The sequence below is a fragment of the Pteropus alecto genome, unplaced genomic scaffold (genome assembly GCF_000325575.1).
Source record: "Pteropus alecto unplaced genomic scaffold, ASM32557v1 scaffold5, whole genome shotgun sequence".
NCBI lineage: Eukaryota > Metazoa > Chordata > Mammalia > Chiroptera > Pteropodidae > Pteropus > Pteropus alecto.
The window spans coordinates 29,805,988-29,824,618 of record NW_006441953.1 but is presented as its reverse complement, the minus strand read 5'-3'; the positions used below and the strand labels follow the sequence as shown (position 1 = coordinate 29,824,618).

General features: G+C 57.2%; 1 protein-coding gene across 4 annotated transcripts in view; it reads left to right on the top strand.

The window, feature by feature from the left end:
- EVC2 (EvC ciliary complex subunit 2) overlaps nucleotides 1–18,631 on the top strand; it is a 67,516-nt gene that overhangs the window by 32,237 nt on the left and 16,648 nt on the right. For all 4 annotated transcript variants that reach the window (XM_025051773.1, XM_025051772.1, XM_025051771.1 and 1 more), the window contains 7 exons: nucleotides 1–127; nucleotides 2,033–2,272; nucleotides 4,323–4,498; nucleotides 6,393–6,552; nucleotides 9,333–9,787; nucleotides 13,684–13,888; nucleotides 16,402–16,524. The exon at nucleotides 1–127 is cut by the window's left edge and continues 195 nt beyond it. In XM_025051773.1, coding sequence (XP_024907541.1) covers nucleotides 1–127; nucleotides 2,033–2,272; nucleotides 4,323–4,498; nucleotides 6,393–6,552; nucleotides 9,333–9,787; nucleotides 13,684–13,888; nucleotides 16,402–16,524 — 1,486 coding nt within the window. The remainder of the gene's footprint in view (nucleotides 128–2,032; nucleotides 2,273–4,322; nucleotides 4,499–6,392; nucleotides 6,553–9,332; nucleotides 9,788–13,683; nucleotides 13,889–16,401; nucleotides 16,525–18,631) is intronic.

Here is an 18,631-nt window from a genome sequence, read left to right as displayed (position 1 = left end):
TCGGAAGATGGTGGCCCTGACCGCCGAGTGTGACCTGGAGACAAGAAAGAAGACAGAGAACCAGTACCAGAGGGAGGTGGCGGCGACGGAGGAGGCAGAGGAGCTGCTGAAACGTGTCAGCGAGAGGGTGAGGCGGCCCCGAAGGAAGGTCACTCATCGCTGCTCCCCTCGGGGAGTCATCCGTTATCCATCCTCACGTCCATCCGTTATCCTTCCGTCCCTCCATCCATCCATCTCTCCATCCGTCCCTCCATCCATCCATCCATTATCCATCCATCCCTCCGTCCATCCATTACCCATCCGTCCCTCCATCCATCCATCTCTCCATCCGTCCCTCCATCCACCCATCCATTATCCATCCATCCGCCCCTCCATCCATCCATTATCCATCCATCCATCCACCTATCCATTATCCATCCATTCATTTAATGCAATACCCATCTATTCACCTACCTGCTCAGCCAGCCACCCATCCATCCATTCATCCATCCATCCATCCATCCATCCGTCCGTCTGTCCATCCACTCATTTGTCCATCCACTTGTCCATCTACTCATCCATCTATTTATCCATCCACCACCCACCCACTATCCATTCATCCACTCACCACTCTTCCAGCCACCTGTCCGTCTGCGCGTCTGTCCATGCGCCTCCAGCATTCATTTAGAAAGCATTTGTTAGTCACTTACCATCTCTCAGGTATCGCGCTAGGCAGGGAAGGTACAGAGAAAAATGAGACGCGGTTTCGCATTCGAGAAGTTCATAGTCTAATGAAGGGTCCTTGCGCATCAGAAATGTGGTGTCGTTCAAGCACGTGCACTGTGTGCATGTGAGTATGCACAGTGTGTGCACGTGCACGGTGTTTATGGCATAATAGAGCAGTGTTCACGGTCCCATGGGGGTCGTGGGGAGGCAGAAAGGGCACGTCCACAGAGCACGTGGCTCAGGGAGGGCGTGATGTCGGTGTGCACGTGTGTCCCTCCGGGCTGCAGTCAGTACGTCACGGTTCTCTCCAGCGCGGGCAACAAGCTTGAGAGCCTCCCAGCATGGTCCACAGAGTGCCCGCTTTACAGGCCACTTTGAGGCAGTTTTGGTTTGCAGGTTTCCTTCTCTGCGAATGTTCTGCTCTGAGATTGTTCTGGAAAGCGTTAGGATAACAGGAGAGCAGGTTGCAACGACGTTTACCAGAGCTCAGCAGCCTCATCATTGTCAGCTTGCGATATTGTGTGTGTGTGTGAGTGCGTGTGCGTGCACACACACACGTGGAGTGTGTGCTCACATGCCTATGTGTGCGTGTACCCATGTATGCATGTGCACTGTGTGCATGTGGGTATGCACTGTGTCGTGTGCATGTGCCCATGCGTGCACGTGCACTGTGTTGCGTGCATGTGTGAGTGTGCACTGTGTTTGTGCATGTCCTGGTGCATGCATGTGCACTGTGTTGCATGCATGCATGCTTGAGTATGCACAGTGCGTGCACGTGCACTGTGTTCGTGCATGTGTGAGTATGCACTGCGCTGTGTGCCTGTGTGAGTATGCATTGCGTTGTGTGCATGTGTGAGTATGCACTGTGTTGTGTGCATGTGTGAGTATGCACTGTGTTGTGTGCATGTGCCCGTGCATGCACATGCACTGTGTGCATGTGAGTATGCACAGTGCGTGCACGTGCACGGTGTTTGTTGTGTGCATGCATGGGTGTATACTTTGTTGCGTACATGTGTGAGTGGACTGTGCGTGCACGTGCACTGTGTTGCGTGCATGCGTGAGTGTGCACTGTGCGTGCACATGCACTGTGTTGCATGCATGGGTGTGCACTGTGTTGCGTGCATGTGTGAGTATGCACTGTGTTGCGTGCGTGCGTGAGTATGCACTGCGTTGCGTGCATGCCTGAGTGTGCACTGTTGCGCGCATGCGTGAGTGTGCGCTGTTGCGTGCATGAGTGAGTATGCACTGTGTTCGTGCATGTGCTGGTGCCTGTGTGCACGCGTGCCATCATGTGCGCTGGTCTCTCACACGCTCCTTCCCTCCGCAGTCTGCAGCCGAGTGCAGCGCCTCCCTGCGGGCCCTGCACGGCCTGGAGCTGGGGCACCTCAGGAGGTCTCTCGCCCTGCAGAAGGAGGAAGACTTCGCCAGGGCTCGCAGGCAGCTGGCCGTTTTCCAGAGAAGCGAACTGCACAATATCTTCTTTGCCCAGATAAAAAGTGCCATTTTCAAAGGGGAACTGAAGCCGGAGGCAGCTAAAATGCTTCTGCAGGATTACTGCAACATCCAGGTAATGCCTGCAATCGGGCTTCGGGCTCACCGTGAAGGGAGAGTGATTTTCCGGAACGGATTCAGTACGTTCCTCCCCCAGAGCGAAGTCCCGTCTCTTCTTTCGTGCTGCGGACGGGTGCGCTGACATCCCCTTCCTTCTGCCCCTTTCTGTGCGTGTGAGTGTCCGGTGGGCAGGACGAACGGGGGCCAGAAGCACAGCCTGGGACTCAGGTCGACCTGGACTCGAATTCCTGTCCCGCCACCCACCAGCTGGGTCAGCTTAAGCAAAACGCCCAACCTCTCTGAGCCTCGCTTTCCTTACCTGTAAAACGGGGCTAATAAGAGTCCCCACACTCACGGGGGAGTGACGGAGGTTTAAGCTGATCTGTAAAGCCAGTGATGGACACAAGATGTGCTTAATATACAAAGCAGTTAAAATCACATAAATATATCTGCATATAGTGTGTGGGGGTTACAATGTAGGTGCCTGGGTAAATTTGTGTCTGTTTTCACACATAAGCTTGAGCGTGAATGCTGTTCGTGCAGACAGTAAATTCCTAGATGACAGTGGAAACAGTGTATCTGGGACTGTCCCCATTGCTGTGGAATTCCTTACGAGGCCGGCGTGAGGCACTTCACGTGCACAGGCGCACACACACACGCACACAGGGAATATCTCTGGTGTGCAGTCACGTGCCAGATTCCTGGTCCTGGCACAGGCTCGGTGCGTGAGGGCTGTGACGAAGCAGGGTGCTGTCCGGGGAAGGTCACCGTGAGCCTTGGGGAAGACAAGCCACGCTCAGGAGGCACCGGGACCTGAAGGGAACAAAGCAGCATCTCCATTTTGCTCTAGGTTTTTCCCACTAAAACTTCAGCGAGAGTCAATAAAGTAGAAATTCCGTCACGCCCTCCGGGTGTTCAGACCCCGAGGCGTCCCTCAGGTAGTCACGGATTTTGCGGTCCTCCTCCTCCTCCTCGTGAAGAGGCACGACTGACTCTCAGAGCCAGGGCGGCCGAGTTCGAGAGAGCGCGTGCCACACTGCGCCATGGCAGACGACCTTGACCGGAGCTACTGGACGTTTTGAGGGTGCCGACTGCGAGTTCCTTACGTGGCCGCCCAGGTCACCCGCTGACGCGGGTCCAGGCCCATGGAGAATGGGGCTGTCGCACGGCGTTTCTTGTGTGTTGATTCTGCTGCCAGGACCTGGCAGGGACCCCGCACTGCTCCGCGCATCTGACCGGCCATTCAGGCTCCACTGCTGGACAGGCCGGTTCTCAGCCGTCGGGAGCTGGCAACGGTATAGCTTTCGCGTGGAAAGGACGCTGTCCGTGGCGTCAAATGTATCTTGTGGAAGAAAGTGCTATTTCCACAGACGGATAAAAGACAGCACAGCCGGCGAGTGGGGGTGACATCACGAGGCCATGTTTTACTTCCTGCTGGTCTCGTGACCTTGCTGCTGGGGAAAGCTGGATGAAGGGGTAAAGCTGGGTGGCCTCCGGTGAGGTAGAGCACAGGCCCCCGAACGAGGTCGCTGCATTGACATCCCCGAGCTGTGCAGCGTGGGCTCGGTCTCCTCATCGGGGAACGGGGGCAGCGGCGCTGTCTCCCTGCTTCATGGCAGATGGGGCGGGAAGGGCCGTGGGCCAGCATCAGGCCGGAGGAGACGCCCGTGTGAACTGCGCTACGACCCTCTCTCGCGTGGGGCTGGGTTTCGTTCATTTTGTAAACTGGAAAAAGTGCTTGCTGCTCTTTGCCCGTCTCGTCTGCCCCGTGAGTGTGGGCGCCGGCTGTCAGGGCTGGTGGCCGCTTGACCCTGGGGCTGTGTCCTGGCGCTCCGCGGGGTGAAGGGCGGATCGCCGGCTGCGGGAACTTGTGTTCTCACTCCTGGGGCGGTGGCGTTGGATTGATAACTTTACCGTCTGGCCCAGGGCACTTTTCAGAGTCTGCGTTTCTTATTAAGATGAGTGTGTGACCTATTCCTGCATCTTTTCTTTGGAAAGGAAATGTAATGTTTTCTCTACATCTTAATCGGGCGTATTTTCTTGATTTTTTTTTTTTTTTTAAACAGGAGGATGTAGAAGAGCTAATGGACTATTTCCAGGCTAGTAAGAGGTACCACCTGAGTAAACGGTTTGGCCACAGGGAGTACCTGGTCCAGAACATTCAGTCGTCAGAGACCCGTGTGCAAGGCCTTCTGAGCGCTGCTGCTGCCCAGCTGACCCTCCTCATCCAGAAGCACGAGAGGTAACCCCGCCCCCCCCAACTGTCCACAGGGTGCGAAAGAGCCGCCCCAGCATCCTCACCCAAGACCACTGGCTTCTGTTCGTTCATCGAATGCACTGGCTCCTCCTTACATGTATCTTAGGAAGAATTCTCTAGTCGTAAGGCTCCTTTGCATCGTAGAGCTCTAAAACCATGCACAGCAGCCGAGGCGACCGTACCGTGAACCCCGCATGCCCATCATTTGCCTCCGACAGGGGCTGCCTCCCAGCCAATCCCGATGTGACTGTGCGTCCCCACCCTGGGTCGTTTTGAAGCAAGTCCCCCACATTTCATCGAGAAATCGGCGGTGGATGCTCACGTGAGCTGTGTGACGGAGAGGCCTCTTCCCTGGCTCTCACATTCCCCTTTGGGACGAAGTGTAAACACACGGATGCTTGTCTTGGGATCCGACTGGTTTTCCTCAGTAGCCGCGGGGCCACCCCGTGGTGGGGCAGCCCCTGTCCTCTGCCACGCTCCTTCTCATTAGGACTTTGAGGCCCTCAATTGCAAACTATGAAATTTATTCTTTTTAGGCTACGAGAAGCTCTAAAATGAGTAGGGGCATGACTCTAAAGTTGATTTCTTATGACGATCTGTAGTTTTGTGAATTGGTTTTAGCACCTAGTAATTTTATTAGATCTTTGCAACACTCTGATTAATGAGGATGCTGTAAGGTGCAAATTATGTGGGCGAACGCTCCTTACCGAAGATGCTAATGAATTTGTCACCGCAATTGACTTGACATTCCTGATTAATTTTCACTCCAGCGGAAGGAGCAGCTCCTTGCCTTGGATAGACCGATGGCTGTACAAGGAAGTAGGTTTTACCTCTCATTTTTAGACTCCATCATCAGAGGCTGGCACAGACTTATATTTTTAAAGCATGTATCTACCATTCGTTCATTCACTTATTTTTCCTCCGAGAAGTTTCCGTGGAGAATCTCCCCTGTGCCAAGCAGGGGGCCCAGCCCAGGGGTGCAGGCAGAATAGCGGTCGCAATAGAGTGTCAGTCAGGGTTCTCCAGAAAAACAGAATAAGGTACGGATGAGGGGTTGGCGCACGCGGTTCTGGAGGCTGAGAAGTCCCACAGTCTGCCGTCTGCACAGCTGAGACCCGGAAACTCCAGCAGAGTCAGTCAGTCTGAGTCCCAAGGCCTGTGACCCAGGGGAGCCGATGACACGCATCCCAGCCCAAGGGCAGGAGATGACATGAGCTGTCCCCGCTCAGTGAGGCAGAATAGAAAAGGGGCGAACTCCTCCTTCCTTCGCCTCCTGTTCTGTCTGGACCCTCAGTGGGTGGACGACGCCGTCCTACACCGGGGAAGCCCTCTGCCTTACGAGGCCACCGATTCAAACGCTGCTCTCGTCCGGACCCGGACCCCCCTCCTTTGTCCACCCCACCCCCAGCCCCCCGCACAGACACACCCAGAAACGGCGGCCTCTAACCCGGGCGCCCGTCCAGTCAGGTCAGCACGTGGAATTAACCCTCACAGAGTGGTCCCCACGTTTACATCTCATACATCGCTGATGCCATTCCCGTCACCAGGAACTCCTGACTCCCCCCGACCCCTTCATGTCCCCTTGGGAGGGTCCGCCCCACAGTGTGCTCCTCTGTCCCGGACATGCTCGCCCACTCCCTGCCCTTGCGCTGAGGTCTCTCCTGAGGCTGGGCTTTCTCTGAGCACCTGTGACCACGATGCTTTTACCCTCCCTGTATCCCAGTCACGTCTCAGCTGCCCATCCTCCTCCTCCTCCAGGGTAAACACTTGTCTGATCCCAGCGAAACCGATATCGAGATAAACTGTCAGCCACAGCGAGAGCCGGGCTGGCCGGGAGTTTGGCGAGCTCGCCTGGTAACCCGGGATCTTTTCTGCCCAGGGCAGGGTACTTGGACGAAGGTCAGATGGAGGTGCTGTTGGAGCGGGCTCAGACGGAAGTCTTCTCTGTGAAACAGAAGTTGGACAGCGACTTAAAGCAGGAAAAGAAAAAGCTCCGCCAGAAATTAATAACTAGGAGGAGACGCGAGATGCTGCAAAAGGTACCCGGGGAGTTTATGCCTTTATCCTCTGCCCAGCCTCGTCACACACCCACCCGCACTGCCGTCCGAGAGCCGGGATCCACGTGGCGGCTGGGCAGCCATCGCGACGTGCCAGCTGCGGTGGATCGACACGGACGTTTTGGAATGCTGTGTCAAGAAGGGCTCTGCACACCCTTTCTGGTCGCAGGAAGGCAGAGGGTCCTGGTGGGCTCGCCATGCCAGCCTTGGTACCTGACCGAGTGACGAGCGTTTCCCGAGTGTCTGCTTAGCGCGGTGCTGTGTGTTACATAAGATCCCTTCTTTGATCCTTACGTTCGTTCACAGTGAGGCGGTGCTACTGCGTTTTCTCTCTTTTTTTTAAATGAAGTCACTGGGCTTAGAGGGTTTTAGTGTCTTAACCTAGTGCAGGCTGCTGTAACAAAATACCAGAGACTAAATGGCGTATAAACAACAGAAATTTATATCTCGTAATTCCAGGGGCTGGAAGCCCAAGGTCAGAGTGCCAGCCAGCATGGCACCGATGAAGGCAGCTCCGGGGTTGCAGGCGCCGACTTCTCAGTGTGTCGTCACGTGGGGGGAGGGGAGAGGGAGCCTGGCGAGGTCTCTTATGTAAGAGTATGAGTCCCATGCATAAGGGCTCTACCCTCGTGACCCGAGCACCTCCCGAAGGCCCCACCTCCGAACACGGTCACACGGGGCATCAGGTTTCAACTTAGGAGTGATGCGGGCACACGAGCATTCAGATCACAGCATCGAGTAATGTGGTCGAGGTCAGACATCGGGTAAGTGGCAGACACGGGATTGGCCTGTCTGACTTAGAGCCTTGGCCTGCTCAGATGTCTGCCCGCCTCGCGAGAGGAGACTCCGGCATGTAAATGCATAAACGCACCGTGATGAGCTCACTTCGTACCATACGCAGGGCACTGCAGCCCAGCGGAGAGGAGGCGGCTCGTCCTGCCGGGGAAGGCTTTGCGGGGCAGGTGCGGCATACACTGAGACCTAGGGGGCTGGGAAGGACGTTGCAGGTGGCGAGGTGGCACTCGGGCGAGCGTGCCCCACTGTGCCTGGGACTCTGAGAACATGACGAGCTGCAGTGTACAGAGGGACGAGGGCAGGGGTGGAGGGGGTGTGCCCAGGGGTGAGGGCATGGAGTGCCAGGCTGGGGCGTCACCTTGTTCCGAGGATGGTGGGGAACGCTGGGGGGTTTTCAGGGGGAGAAGGATGTGGTCAGACTTAGGACATAGGAAGCTCACATGAGCAGCCTGTCACATAGAGCCGGAGGATCCTGGGGTATAAACCAATGGGAGGCTTGGGCGCTCGGCCAGGTGAGAGCTGACAAGGACCCAGAGCTGAGAAAGTGCCCTGAGCCCCGGGGGAAGGGACAGATTCAGAGACCATATGGGACATACCGAGTGACACCTAGGAGGATGGCTGGTACCATTCGGGAAGGAGAGAAGGAGAGACAGGATACCTTTTTAACTCGAGTGATAGAAACTTTGCTTTTAATGATCACATTTGGGGCCCATCAGAAAGCCATGATTCTCACCTTGACCGGTGACCTCTACTCCATCATGAGCGTCACCTCATCCATCTGCATTAGCTAAACAATCAAAACAGCGGGGCCCAAGGCCACCTTTCTGTGATGGTCAGGCCCGATGCGAGGTTAGGATCTGAAGGACGGATGGACCGCGGAAGTTCAGCCGTCTTCCGTGAGCATAATTCCTTGCAGCTGCTCTCGATGGGTCTTGTGACTGATGCAGCGCTGGCACGTAGCTCCACCCAAAGGCCTAGGTTGTGTCTGCAGTGCTGAGGCCCTTTCACGTGCAGAAGGAAGGACGTGGCACTCTCGGGTCACCAGGAGCCACGATCGTAGGGAGGACCATCCCATGATCTCACAGAATAGAACCGAGATGGCCGGCAGGTGCGCCGCTGCACGCGACACCGTGGGGGACGTGGCCGTGCGTGCCGGCTTTTTCCCACCCCCGGACCTTTGCTCTTGCTGTGCCTTCTCCCGGGAATACTCATTCCCCATAGCTTAACCCGACTGAGCTGTGACCTCATCCATCAGACCTCGTAGAAGCCGTCTCTCGGGGAGCTCAGGGTTTTTCCTCGTGGATCGTCACAGTGTGCGGCCAGGACGTGCCTGGCACACAGGAGCGATGATAGCAGGTGTCCGTCGGCATGCTCCGTGTGCAGCTGCCCTGTGAGATGCACCTCGTTAGTGCACCCCGTTATATCCTCCGCCCTTCGCAGATTAGGAACAGACGCAGTGAGGTTAAGGTGCTCGCTTGGGTTTTTCCTCGTGGATCGTCACAGTGTGCGGCCACGACGTGCCTGGCACACAGGAGTGATGATAGCAGGTGTCCGTCGGCACGCTCTGTGTGCAGCTGTCCTGTGAGGTGCACCCCATTAGTGCACCCCGTTATATCCTCCACCCTTTGCAGATTAGGAACAGACGCAGCTTAGGAACAGAGGTTAAGGTGCTCGCTTCCATCACTCGGCCTGCCAGGGGATGGGGGGGCGTGATTGGATTCCGGGGGGCCCGCCTCTTCCACTTTGCCTTGTCGGCGAATGCGTGTTGGAGACGTGGAGCAAATGAAGTTTTCCCTGCATCCTGGGTTATTTCCTGGAGGATGGTTTTCTAGATGTGAGCTCATCGAGGGGGGCGGGAAGCTTCAGCACTCCGTGACTCCTTTGACAAATCTCCAGTGTTTTCTGAAGGGCTTTATTCACCGAGGCTTTTGCCCCCACCTCATTGTCCTTTCCGGAATTCCCGCCAGCACAAGGAACAGCGGAAGGAGCAGCTGTCCCTCGGGGACGCCTTTCGGGCCGCCGAGGATGTGAGCCAGTACCTGGGCCAGTGGCGGAGCCTGGTGGCCGGCCACATCGCCGCCCTGGAGGAGCTGCAGGAGTGCCTGGACCAGGCCGCGCTGGACGGCCTCCGGGCCCTGACCCTCTCGCTGTCCCAGCGGGCGGCCGAGGAGCTGTGGCGCCTGCAGAACTCGGCGGTGGCCCAGGAGCTGCTCAGGCGCGGTGCGCCCTGGCTGTTCCTGCAGCAGGTCCTGGAGGAGCACAGCAAGGAGACGGCCGCCCGGGCCGAGCAGCTGGAGGCCGAGGAGAGGGACAGGGACCAGGAGGGCGTCCAGAGCGTGAGGCAGAGACTGAAGGAGGACGACTTGGAGGCCGCGACGGAGGAGCAGGCCGAGCTGAGGCGCTGGCAGCGCTGCATCTTCGCGTGAGTGTTTCTGCCGCCTTGGCTGGCGGCGGGACCCACCCGCGGGCGTGGGGTGGCCGTACGCGCCGCACGTGACTTTGACGGCGACTTCATGGTCGCATTTACTCACACCCAGGGGAGAAGGACAGCGCCTGACACGCAGGGCCCCTCGGGGCTGCGGATCGAATGAGCAGGGGCTGTGGGAGGCAGGCTTTGAAGTAGCAAGGGGGTGGGGTGTCCCCTGGTTCCCGCGGGAGGACGTGATTTGTTCACTTGAATAATCGCACGGGCGGCCAGAGAATGGAAGCCCTCTGGGGACGGATGGGTAGGAACTGTGCCCGGTCCCCGGGGGAGAAGTGATGTTTGACGAGCGGGTAGGGGGAGCCTTTTCCCTTTTACCAACGGACCTGCCAGTCAGTCTTCTCTAGAGCTGCTTTTTCTTTCAACAAACCAGCCGAGCAGCCACCCCAGAAAACCCCGTCTAAGCAAATAGACGAACAGCGCCGACACTCCGTTAGCATTCTGTTCTCGGTTCAGACGCTCCCCAGTTTAAGCTGAGTCTTAGTTGCAGTTGAAATTCTGAATCTCGAGCCCTATCTCCTGGAAATGGCTTCGCCGACATGGGAGAGAGTCTCGGCGTGTCTGGTAGGTCCATCTGTCCCCCACGCTCTCTGCTGACCCAGTTGCTGTGTTCGCTGGACACCAGGGGTCCTACCCTACACCAAGGCCTGGGCTCCTCTCGAACCCTTTGAGGGATCAGATGGCAGAGCATCGTTCTGCAGTGACCCTCCTGCCTTGCAGTGACTGCCTCCTGCACAGTGCTGTTCCCGGGACTGACCTTGCTGCTTGGGACAGCAGGTCCCTAGGAGTTTGCAGTGACGTTGTCTTGGGTTTGTTACGTGGCCTCTCAGCTCGTTCTCCTCTCGCTTTTATGGTTCTGTCTCGTCGATTTCCCGGTCTTCATTCATGTTCGTTTTCTTGAACAAACAAGGTGCTGTCTTCTCCACGCCCGTAAAAATCACTTCCTTCAATGCCGCTTCCTGGTCCCACGAGTCGTTTTCAGCAGTGATCACGCAGCTCAGCCCGCGCCCCACCGAGGTCTCTGTGCGCGTCCCAACCTGCCTTGACTCTTCAGAGCCTCTGAATTGGGCTCGACCTCCCCATTATCAGATGGTCGTTCTCGTCCACTGCATTTGGATCCGTTTGGCCGGGACCGTTACTAAAGCCGACACTGATGTAGTCGTTCCGCAGAAAAAGATCTCGCTTCGCGATCGGAAAAGTCTTTATGATTTTTCCCAGGGTCGAAGAGAGTCAGCCAACAACACACACGATGTGAGTCTGCTCATATGCCTTGCTCGTTTGAGACTCTAAAAGGCTGCAGCCTCTCTCAGGCCTTCCGTAAACACGGCTTTGCACAGTCGTTGAAACACAGATGTGTAAACTTCTGGAGTCCCAGCAGCGTGGGCTGCTCTAGGAGTTCATCAGGACACGTAGTTCTGGCCAGGGAGATTGTGCCAAGTACCTGCTTGCATTTTAAACTCCTTCACGTCAGAGAGCCTATCTCCTGTGGTTCCGTATTATTTTGGCACCTATGTAGCAGAGGATCAAGACGAGACCACCCAGGGCCAACCGGGTTTGAAGATGGGCAGGACTTGTGACTCACTGATTTCAGAGTCGCTTTTAAAGCTGCTCCACTCGGGAGGGGCGAGGGGGCAGCTGCAGTTTCCCGAGGGCCTTTAAAATAATTGTAGACCCCATGGGATGAGAAGCCCGAGAGACGGGTGTCAGTGGCGTGGGCTTGGGGTCTTTAGACTGTTTCTGGCCAGGGCCCACGTCAGCCCTGGCTGTCTTATTCTGCTTCCAGGAGAAAGTTCCAGCTGAGCACTCCCACTGATATTTGGGTGTGATGGGCCTGGCCCCGCCCACCCTGGCCCCGCCCAGCCTCCCTCCCCAGTTGTATCCTGCAGGCATTTCTGCATTTTAAAGCTTTCACAAAGCATGTTTTATGCAGCCAGTGCAGATGGAACGTAGCCAGAAATAGCCAAGCGAGTCCGTTTGTCTAAAGAGAATGTTTGCTCAGTGAAGAAATAAGCACACATTGCCCCAAACAGGAGGGAAGAGAAGAGGCCTCTCCCTCCACTGCGGTCTCCTGGGTCAGGGAGGAGATTCTGACCAGATGTCCCCAGCTGGGCCCCCCCTTACGTCTCACTGGCCAGAACTGCGTCCTGAGAGTCTGGCGAGTGAATTGTGGCTGGTCGTGGGTCACGGCCCTGGCCTTAGAGGAAGGGGTCGTCCCCATGTCCTCATCTGTAAATTCAAAATGAATTTACTAGAAGGATTAGCGACGTGTGAGCAAACGTGTTTGTTTCCTGGGGCCGTCATAACGAAGTACTGCGGACTGGCCTGAAACAACAGAAATGTCCTCGCACGGTTCTGGGGGCCGGAAGTCTGTGATCGAGGTGTGGGCAGGGTCCTGCTTCCTGTGAAGGCCCTGCGGGGAGCGGGGAGGTCTTTTCCTTGCCTTTGACTTAGCTTCTGGCGTCACCTCAATCGTTAGTGTTGATTGGCTTATAGACCCATCACTCCGACCTCTGCCTCTTTCGTCACATGGCTGTGTCCCTCTGTGTGAGCCTTTCCTCTTTTCTTATGAGGATACCAGTCACATTGGATCAAGGGCCTGCCCTACTGCAGTACGACTGACGGACGTTTTAATTGCATCCGCAAGGACCTTATTTTCAGCTAAGATCATATCCGTGGGTAGTACGAGTTAGGACTTGAATGTATCTTTTTGGGAGAACACAAATCGACCCATAACGGCACAGTTGTCAGCATGGAGTGTGTTTTCTCTACATGACAGCCGTCGATCTCATCCTTTAAGACTCAGCATGGGTCCCCCCACCCCCGTTCCCGGCCCACCTGAGCTGAGCCGGACGTCTCTCCTTGGGGTTAGGAGCCCGGTGTATAGTAAACTGCTAAGCGGGGTCAACGGACGATCGTTTGTCTTCGTGTCTGTCTAGAGAGTAAGACGAGGTCCCCTCCAGGGCCCTACGCCCGCTGACGCACAGCCTCGTGGCCCCGCGCGCTCAGCTCTGCGTTCTCGGCGCCCGCACGAGGTTGCACCAAACACGGCAGCCGTTAGACGCCCGAGAAGCACCTGCGGAACGCAGGCGCGGCTGCGGAGACGCCGGGTTTTTCCAGGCGCGGTTTAGCTCATGACTGCTGCTCCGCGTTTCCGACGTTCCCATCCCCAGCTGCGCCCCCCGCCGCACCCGCCACGATTTTCTATGGAGGAGAACACGTTGCTGTTCTTCTTTTTTTTTTAAATATAACTTTATGTGTTTACTTTTAAATTAATGTTAAAATTATAGTCGCCATACAACATCGTATTAGTTGCAGGCGCGGTCACTGCGATTAGACATTTGTACACCTTACGGCGTGATCGCTGATAAGTCTCACCCCCACCTGGCCCTGGAGGGCGTTGTCACCTGTTATCGACTGTTCCCAAAGCTGCACTTTGCAGCCCCGTGACTGTTTTCACAGCCGGCAGTGCGAGCTGCTTCTTGCCCTCACCGTTCCCACCCGTCCCTCCAGCCGCCCCCGTCCGGCACCTCGGTTGGCTCTGTGTCCACGAGCCCGTTTCCATTGTGTGTGTCCGTTTATGGTGCCCACGAGACTCTGCACATACGTGCGATCACGCGCCGTTTGTCCTTCTCCGCTGGCACGATGCCCTCTTGGTCCATCGCGTGGGCCCCAGGGGCAGGAGTTGGCCGCAGCACCGCTAACAGTCACCGATAGGAAGCCGCCTGCGGGCCCCTCGGGGGACGCGCGGGGAGCGGGGCACGGTGCGTCGCATCCTGGCCATCGGCCGCGGCCACACTGCGCGCACACATGGCCACACCGCGGCTCTTGCCTCCCAGGCGGCTCTGCTCCACGGCCTTCTCCCTGTCTGAGGAGGAGCTGCTCCGGGTGAGGCGGGATGTCCACGGCTGCTTCGCGCAGATGGACAGGAGCTTGGCCCTCCCCCGGATCCGCGCCCGCGTCCTGCTGCAGCAGCTGCACACGGCTTGGCGCGAAGCGGAGTTCCAGAAAGTGGACCAGGCCCCGGCCGCCCCTGAGCTGCAGGTACGCGGGGCGTCGCGGGCGGGGGGCCCCTGGCCCGGCCTCTGCCAGCTGCTGGCCCTGCCGCCCCTCCCCCCGGCTCCTCCCATCTCTCTCAGCCCCGTCCCCTCCTCTGGCATCTGTACGCCTGGAGCCGCCAAGCTCGTCCTAACCTTGAGGTCTGCAGTGGACACACTGGTGCCCAGGCCCCCTCAACCCCTGGTTCACCAGCAGCCAGGAGTGCGGGCTGCTCACGGTTCGCGGCCACACCCTTCTCCTGGGCATCGCCCCGGGCAGATGGGAGCCACGTGGCCTGAAAGGTCACTCCCTTCTGCTCCCTCAGCCACAGCCCTGTGACTGTCATCAGAACCAAATAACCGAACACCGACTCGGTGCGAGCGCCTGGCCTTTTCTGTAAGTGGCACAAGGGAGACGCTCACCTCAGCTCATGTGGGCAGGAGACAGGGTCTCCCGCCTGGGCCTCGTAGACTGATGACTGACAGCTGCCTTTTTCTGAGCACCTGTTATGTGCCTCAAGGACAGACAGCTCTTGGGGGCGGTGTTTGCTCCAGAGCCCCCACGGGCCAGTCGGGGCGTCAGCTTTCCTGGGACCCCCAGCCATCGCCCTCTCCCGGTTTGCTCACCCCCTACATGCTTATCGAGGTCCTCTCGGGAAGCCGGAGCCCCTGTCTCCAGCCCGCCCCTGGGGAACCTGACCCAAGACCAGGCCTTGAACTTGCTCTTTCCTCTGCCAAGCCCACGCTCCTCCCGGAACATCACGGAGCAGCCCTCTGTGTCCTCTCGCATCTCAGCCCAGATTTCGCTGCACTGAGGTCCTCCCTGAGCACAGGACCCTGGCCCAGGCGCGCGGCGTCGCGTGGCCAGGTTCCCTGTCTTCGTAAAATTCCTTGCTGCATGAAATGTCCTGGTCCCCTAACGTGCTCCTCGTCTGTGCCCCCAGCCCAGCCCGGCCCCTGACCCACTCCCCACTCCATCCCCAGCACCTAGAAAATGCCCGGCATATAGTAGGTCTGGGGATCGGTTAGTTGGCTGAACTAACCAATCGACACACACAGGTGTATGCAAGATGTTGGCGCTTCACTCGGGGTGATCGTCTGCTGAGAGTGAAAACATATTAAAAGCTAGGCTTAGAGCATCTCGCCTGACGCCCACAGCAGTGCCAGGAGGCAGAGGTTATGTCCCATTTCACAGATGAGAAAACTGACCAGCAGAGGAAAAGTGAACTGGCTGAGGGAGCAGCGGGTGGGAGGGCCGCTTGGGCCGGTGTTTTCTGACGGGGAACCCACGGCTTTTCCTTTAGAGGAAGAAACAAAATTCGGACTTTTTTTTTTTTTTAAATAAAAATCAATAAGTAGAAACAACTTGGAAGGTTTTACATTCTTTCATATTAAAAAAGTTTTTTCTTAGAAGGGTGCAGGATATGTAGCGTGGTGGTCATTGGAGAGTAAGGGTCAAGTTATCCAAATGTTTTGAAAGGTTTTGGAACAAGAAATAAGGATATTTGCGCGTAAGTAAAGTGCACTGTGTCTCTGCCCACCAAGGGCCGATCCTGGCAGGAATCGAGTGTCTGACTTCCAAGGTGCTTGGTTTTGAAATGCAGCCTTGCACCCTGCCCCGAGGGGACAGGGCGTGAAGCGGGCTCGCTCACTACCCTCAGAAGCAGGCGCGGACCGCCTGGCGTCCGTTGTCGGCCGAGCCTGGCCCCCGCAGCGAGCAGCATCTTGAGAGTGTGGCGGTGCAGAGGGCGGCGGAATGTGCCGGCACCAGCAGAGTGAGCAGCTCTGTCCCCAGGCTGAGCGGGTGGGACCCAGGCCCGCCCTTGCCAGCCTGAATGTGGACGAGCTACCGGGCAGGCGAGCTGGATGTGGAGCCCTTTATTAAAAAAAAAAAAAAAAATTTGTTTTTATTATTTTTCTCATCTGTAAAATGGGTATAATGGAGACTGTTATGGGAATTAGGTGGCCTGATATATAGAAAAGAATTAATTGTGCTCAATACGTTACCTCTCCCTTGGGTCTCCCCCACCCCCCATGTTTCTTCTGGCCACTAGGTGACCCCTCAGTTTTCTCTCTGCTGATCTCCGGATCCAGGATGCAAAACAGGGACAGTACCTCTGACTGACATACCGTGTCCATGGCTCCCCGGGTGCTCAGACCACTTATGCAGATGAGTTTCTAAGGCCCCATCACCTCTAAGAGTGAGACTTCCACCCTCTTTCTTCAAGCTTTTCCGTGGCTCTCCGCCACGGTGCAAGTTCCGCCACGGTCTCGGTGCCACAAAGGTTGGGGACTGCTGCCCGAGTGGCCCTCTCCTCTTTGTGCGGGGAGGAGCCCCCCAGAGACCGTGGAGACCGCAGGCCGCGAGCTGAGCTGGCTCCAGAAGGGGTGGCGCCGTCCTCCATCCAGCCGAAGGCAGCCGTGTGGCTCTGAGCTGCGGAAGCTCCTCGGCTCTGGGAGACTTGGGGCCACGTGGGTGTGCTGGCGGTCACTTCGGTGTTTCCTCTCCTCTCTGTCCAGCAGCAGTCCAAGGCGAGGAAGTCATGCTCCAAGAGTAAAAGCAAGATAGACCTTCTGAAGAAGCGCCTCAAGGACAAAATTCAGCTCTTTGAGGAACAGGCTCCTGAAGACTTGGTTGAAAAGGTCGGTGTCTCTGCCTCGTCTGTTATTGGTCACGGTGTCAGGCAGGGCCGGCGGCCACCCCGCTGGCCGAGCGCACGGAGCCCCTAGGGCGATGGCTGCCCGTCTCCACCCAACACCGTGTTTCTAAGTCATGGTCGTGAGATGGGTCCCACCGCTGTCCCCTCATGCTGTTCACCTGGCCCTTCTGTCTGGAACCCTCTGCTCCACCTTCCCCCCGGCCTTTGGGCCTCACCGCGCCACCCACTGTCAACTCCCTTTCCTCCCGTAACCCGCCTCACACTGTTCGTCCCTGCCGCTGGTCTTCTGAGGAGGTGACATCGCCCCTGGCACTGTGTGAATGAACGCTGGGCTGCGGCAGCGTCTGAGGCCGTCCTGGTCCCTGGTCCCTGCCCCCTGCTCCCTGCACCCTGCTCTCGGAGGGTACGCGTCTGGAGGAGATGGACAGAAAGCAGTTAAAATGACAGACCGTGATCTGTGCCGTTAAGGACGTGAATAAGGGACGCGGTGGTGACCGGGGTGGGGCAGGAGCGGGGAGCGGGACCGTAGGTGGGACCCCTGTGAGAAGCTGACATGCGCGAGCTGACACCATGTCACCACTGCTGGGGTGTCCGCTGGTGCCCCCAGCACTCGGCAGAGGCTGGGTTCCCGGGAGGCGGGGAGGGTGCGCCCCGATACATCGCGGCACATTTTGGAGTCGCTGCTTTTGTTCCTGCCGTCCGTCCGTCCATGTCCTTCGCCGCGTTGTTCGTTTATGTATTTATTTTTTACCTTTAGTGGAAGTGTGTTTCTCAGAACACAAACGGCTGAGCTGGCAAAGAGCCATCGGTCAGTGGCTCCTGCCAGGGGTGTCCGGTTGTCGAGGTCCAGGGGCCCCGAGAAATGCCACCCGGTTCCCGCCCGTGGTCTCTGTCAAATCGAGAAATGAGACAGACGAAGGCAGGGAGAGGCACAAAATGTCATCTTTCTGACGTCAGAGGTCATTTCCCACAGTTGCGCAGGGCGGGGCCGTGGGGCCTTGGCCCCTGCATCAGGGCGAGGAGTGTGGCAATGATAACACGCTGCTGTGGCTTTATTTGAGGAGCAGGGGTGGGAAGGCACCTTTCCGCTTCGGAGCGGGCCACAGGGCCAGCCCCTCCCAGTAACGGAGCCGCTCCGCGCGCGCCATGATCCGGACGTCAGGGAGAGGCGCTGGTCAGCTGTGGCCGCTGAAGGACAGGCCATCCTCACAGTCGCGTCTTCCAGGGTGGCGAGTGCCGATAGCACGCACGCTCCCGAGTCGACGGCTTGGCCGCCCGTTGCGAGGTTCATCGATGGCAGCCGTCTGGCTCTGAGCGGTGACGTTCGGGCCTCTGAGGGGTGACGTTCAGCTCTGAGCGGTGACGTTCGGGCCTTCCGTTTGCGGGAAGCTGAGGACAGAAAGGACAGCCCGTGGTGTGAGCGCAGGCGGCTCAGAGTCGTGCGGTCACGTCTTGGGGCCGGGCGGTCCCTCAGAGCTGTAAGGATGGAGCTCAGTCCTGCTGACCACTGACCAGAAACCCGTGGTAAAGCCCTGGCCTGGCCGGCAGTATGGTGTCCCCAGAGTATGGTGGGCTTCACGGCTGGGGCTGCAGAGCTGGAAATATTTGCTGGGCACCCTCTGTCTACTAGACTCCGCATCCGACGCCCCCTCGGCCCTCAGCCCGCCCCGACGGGTTCCTCGTGTGAATGCCCGCATCAGTAGAGGTGGGAGAAGGGCCCGGGTCAGGCTGTTGGCTCCACCTTAGAGCTGGGGCTGAACAAGGCACGTCTGCCTCCGTCTCCCACGCCTGTTCCCTCCAGCACTGTGACCTCAGCGAGCTGTGACCAGGAGACCAGCAGATGGCTTCTCTTTGGTTTTTTTTTTTTTTATTGCTTTACCTTCTGGAAGAAGAGTCAGTTTTATCATCTAAGCCTTTGAGTTTTTCATTTACATTTTTAATGTCTAATTTATCAAGACTTTTTTTTTTTTCTTTCTGAGTGCTCATTTCTTAAACGACATTCTTCCGTTTTAAGGCTACTAACTTGTTGTATTTCTCTGAAGACACTAGTGTTTTTTAAAGTTCCTTTTTAAAAGCTCCATTACTCTTAC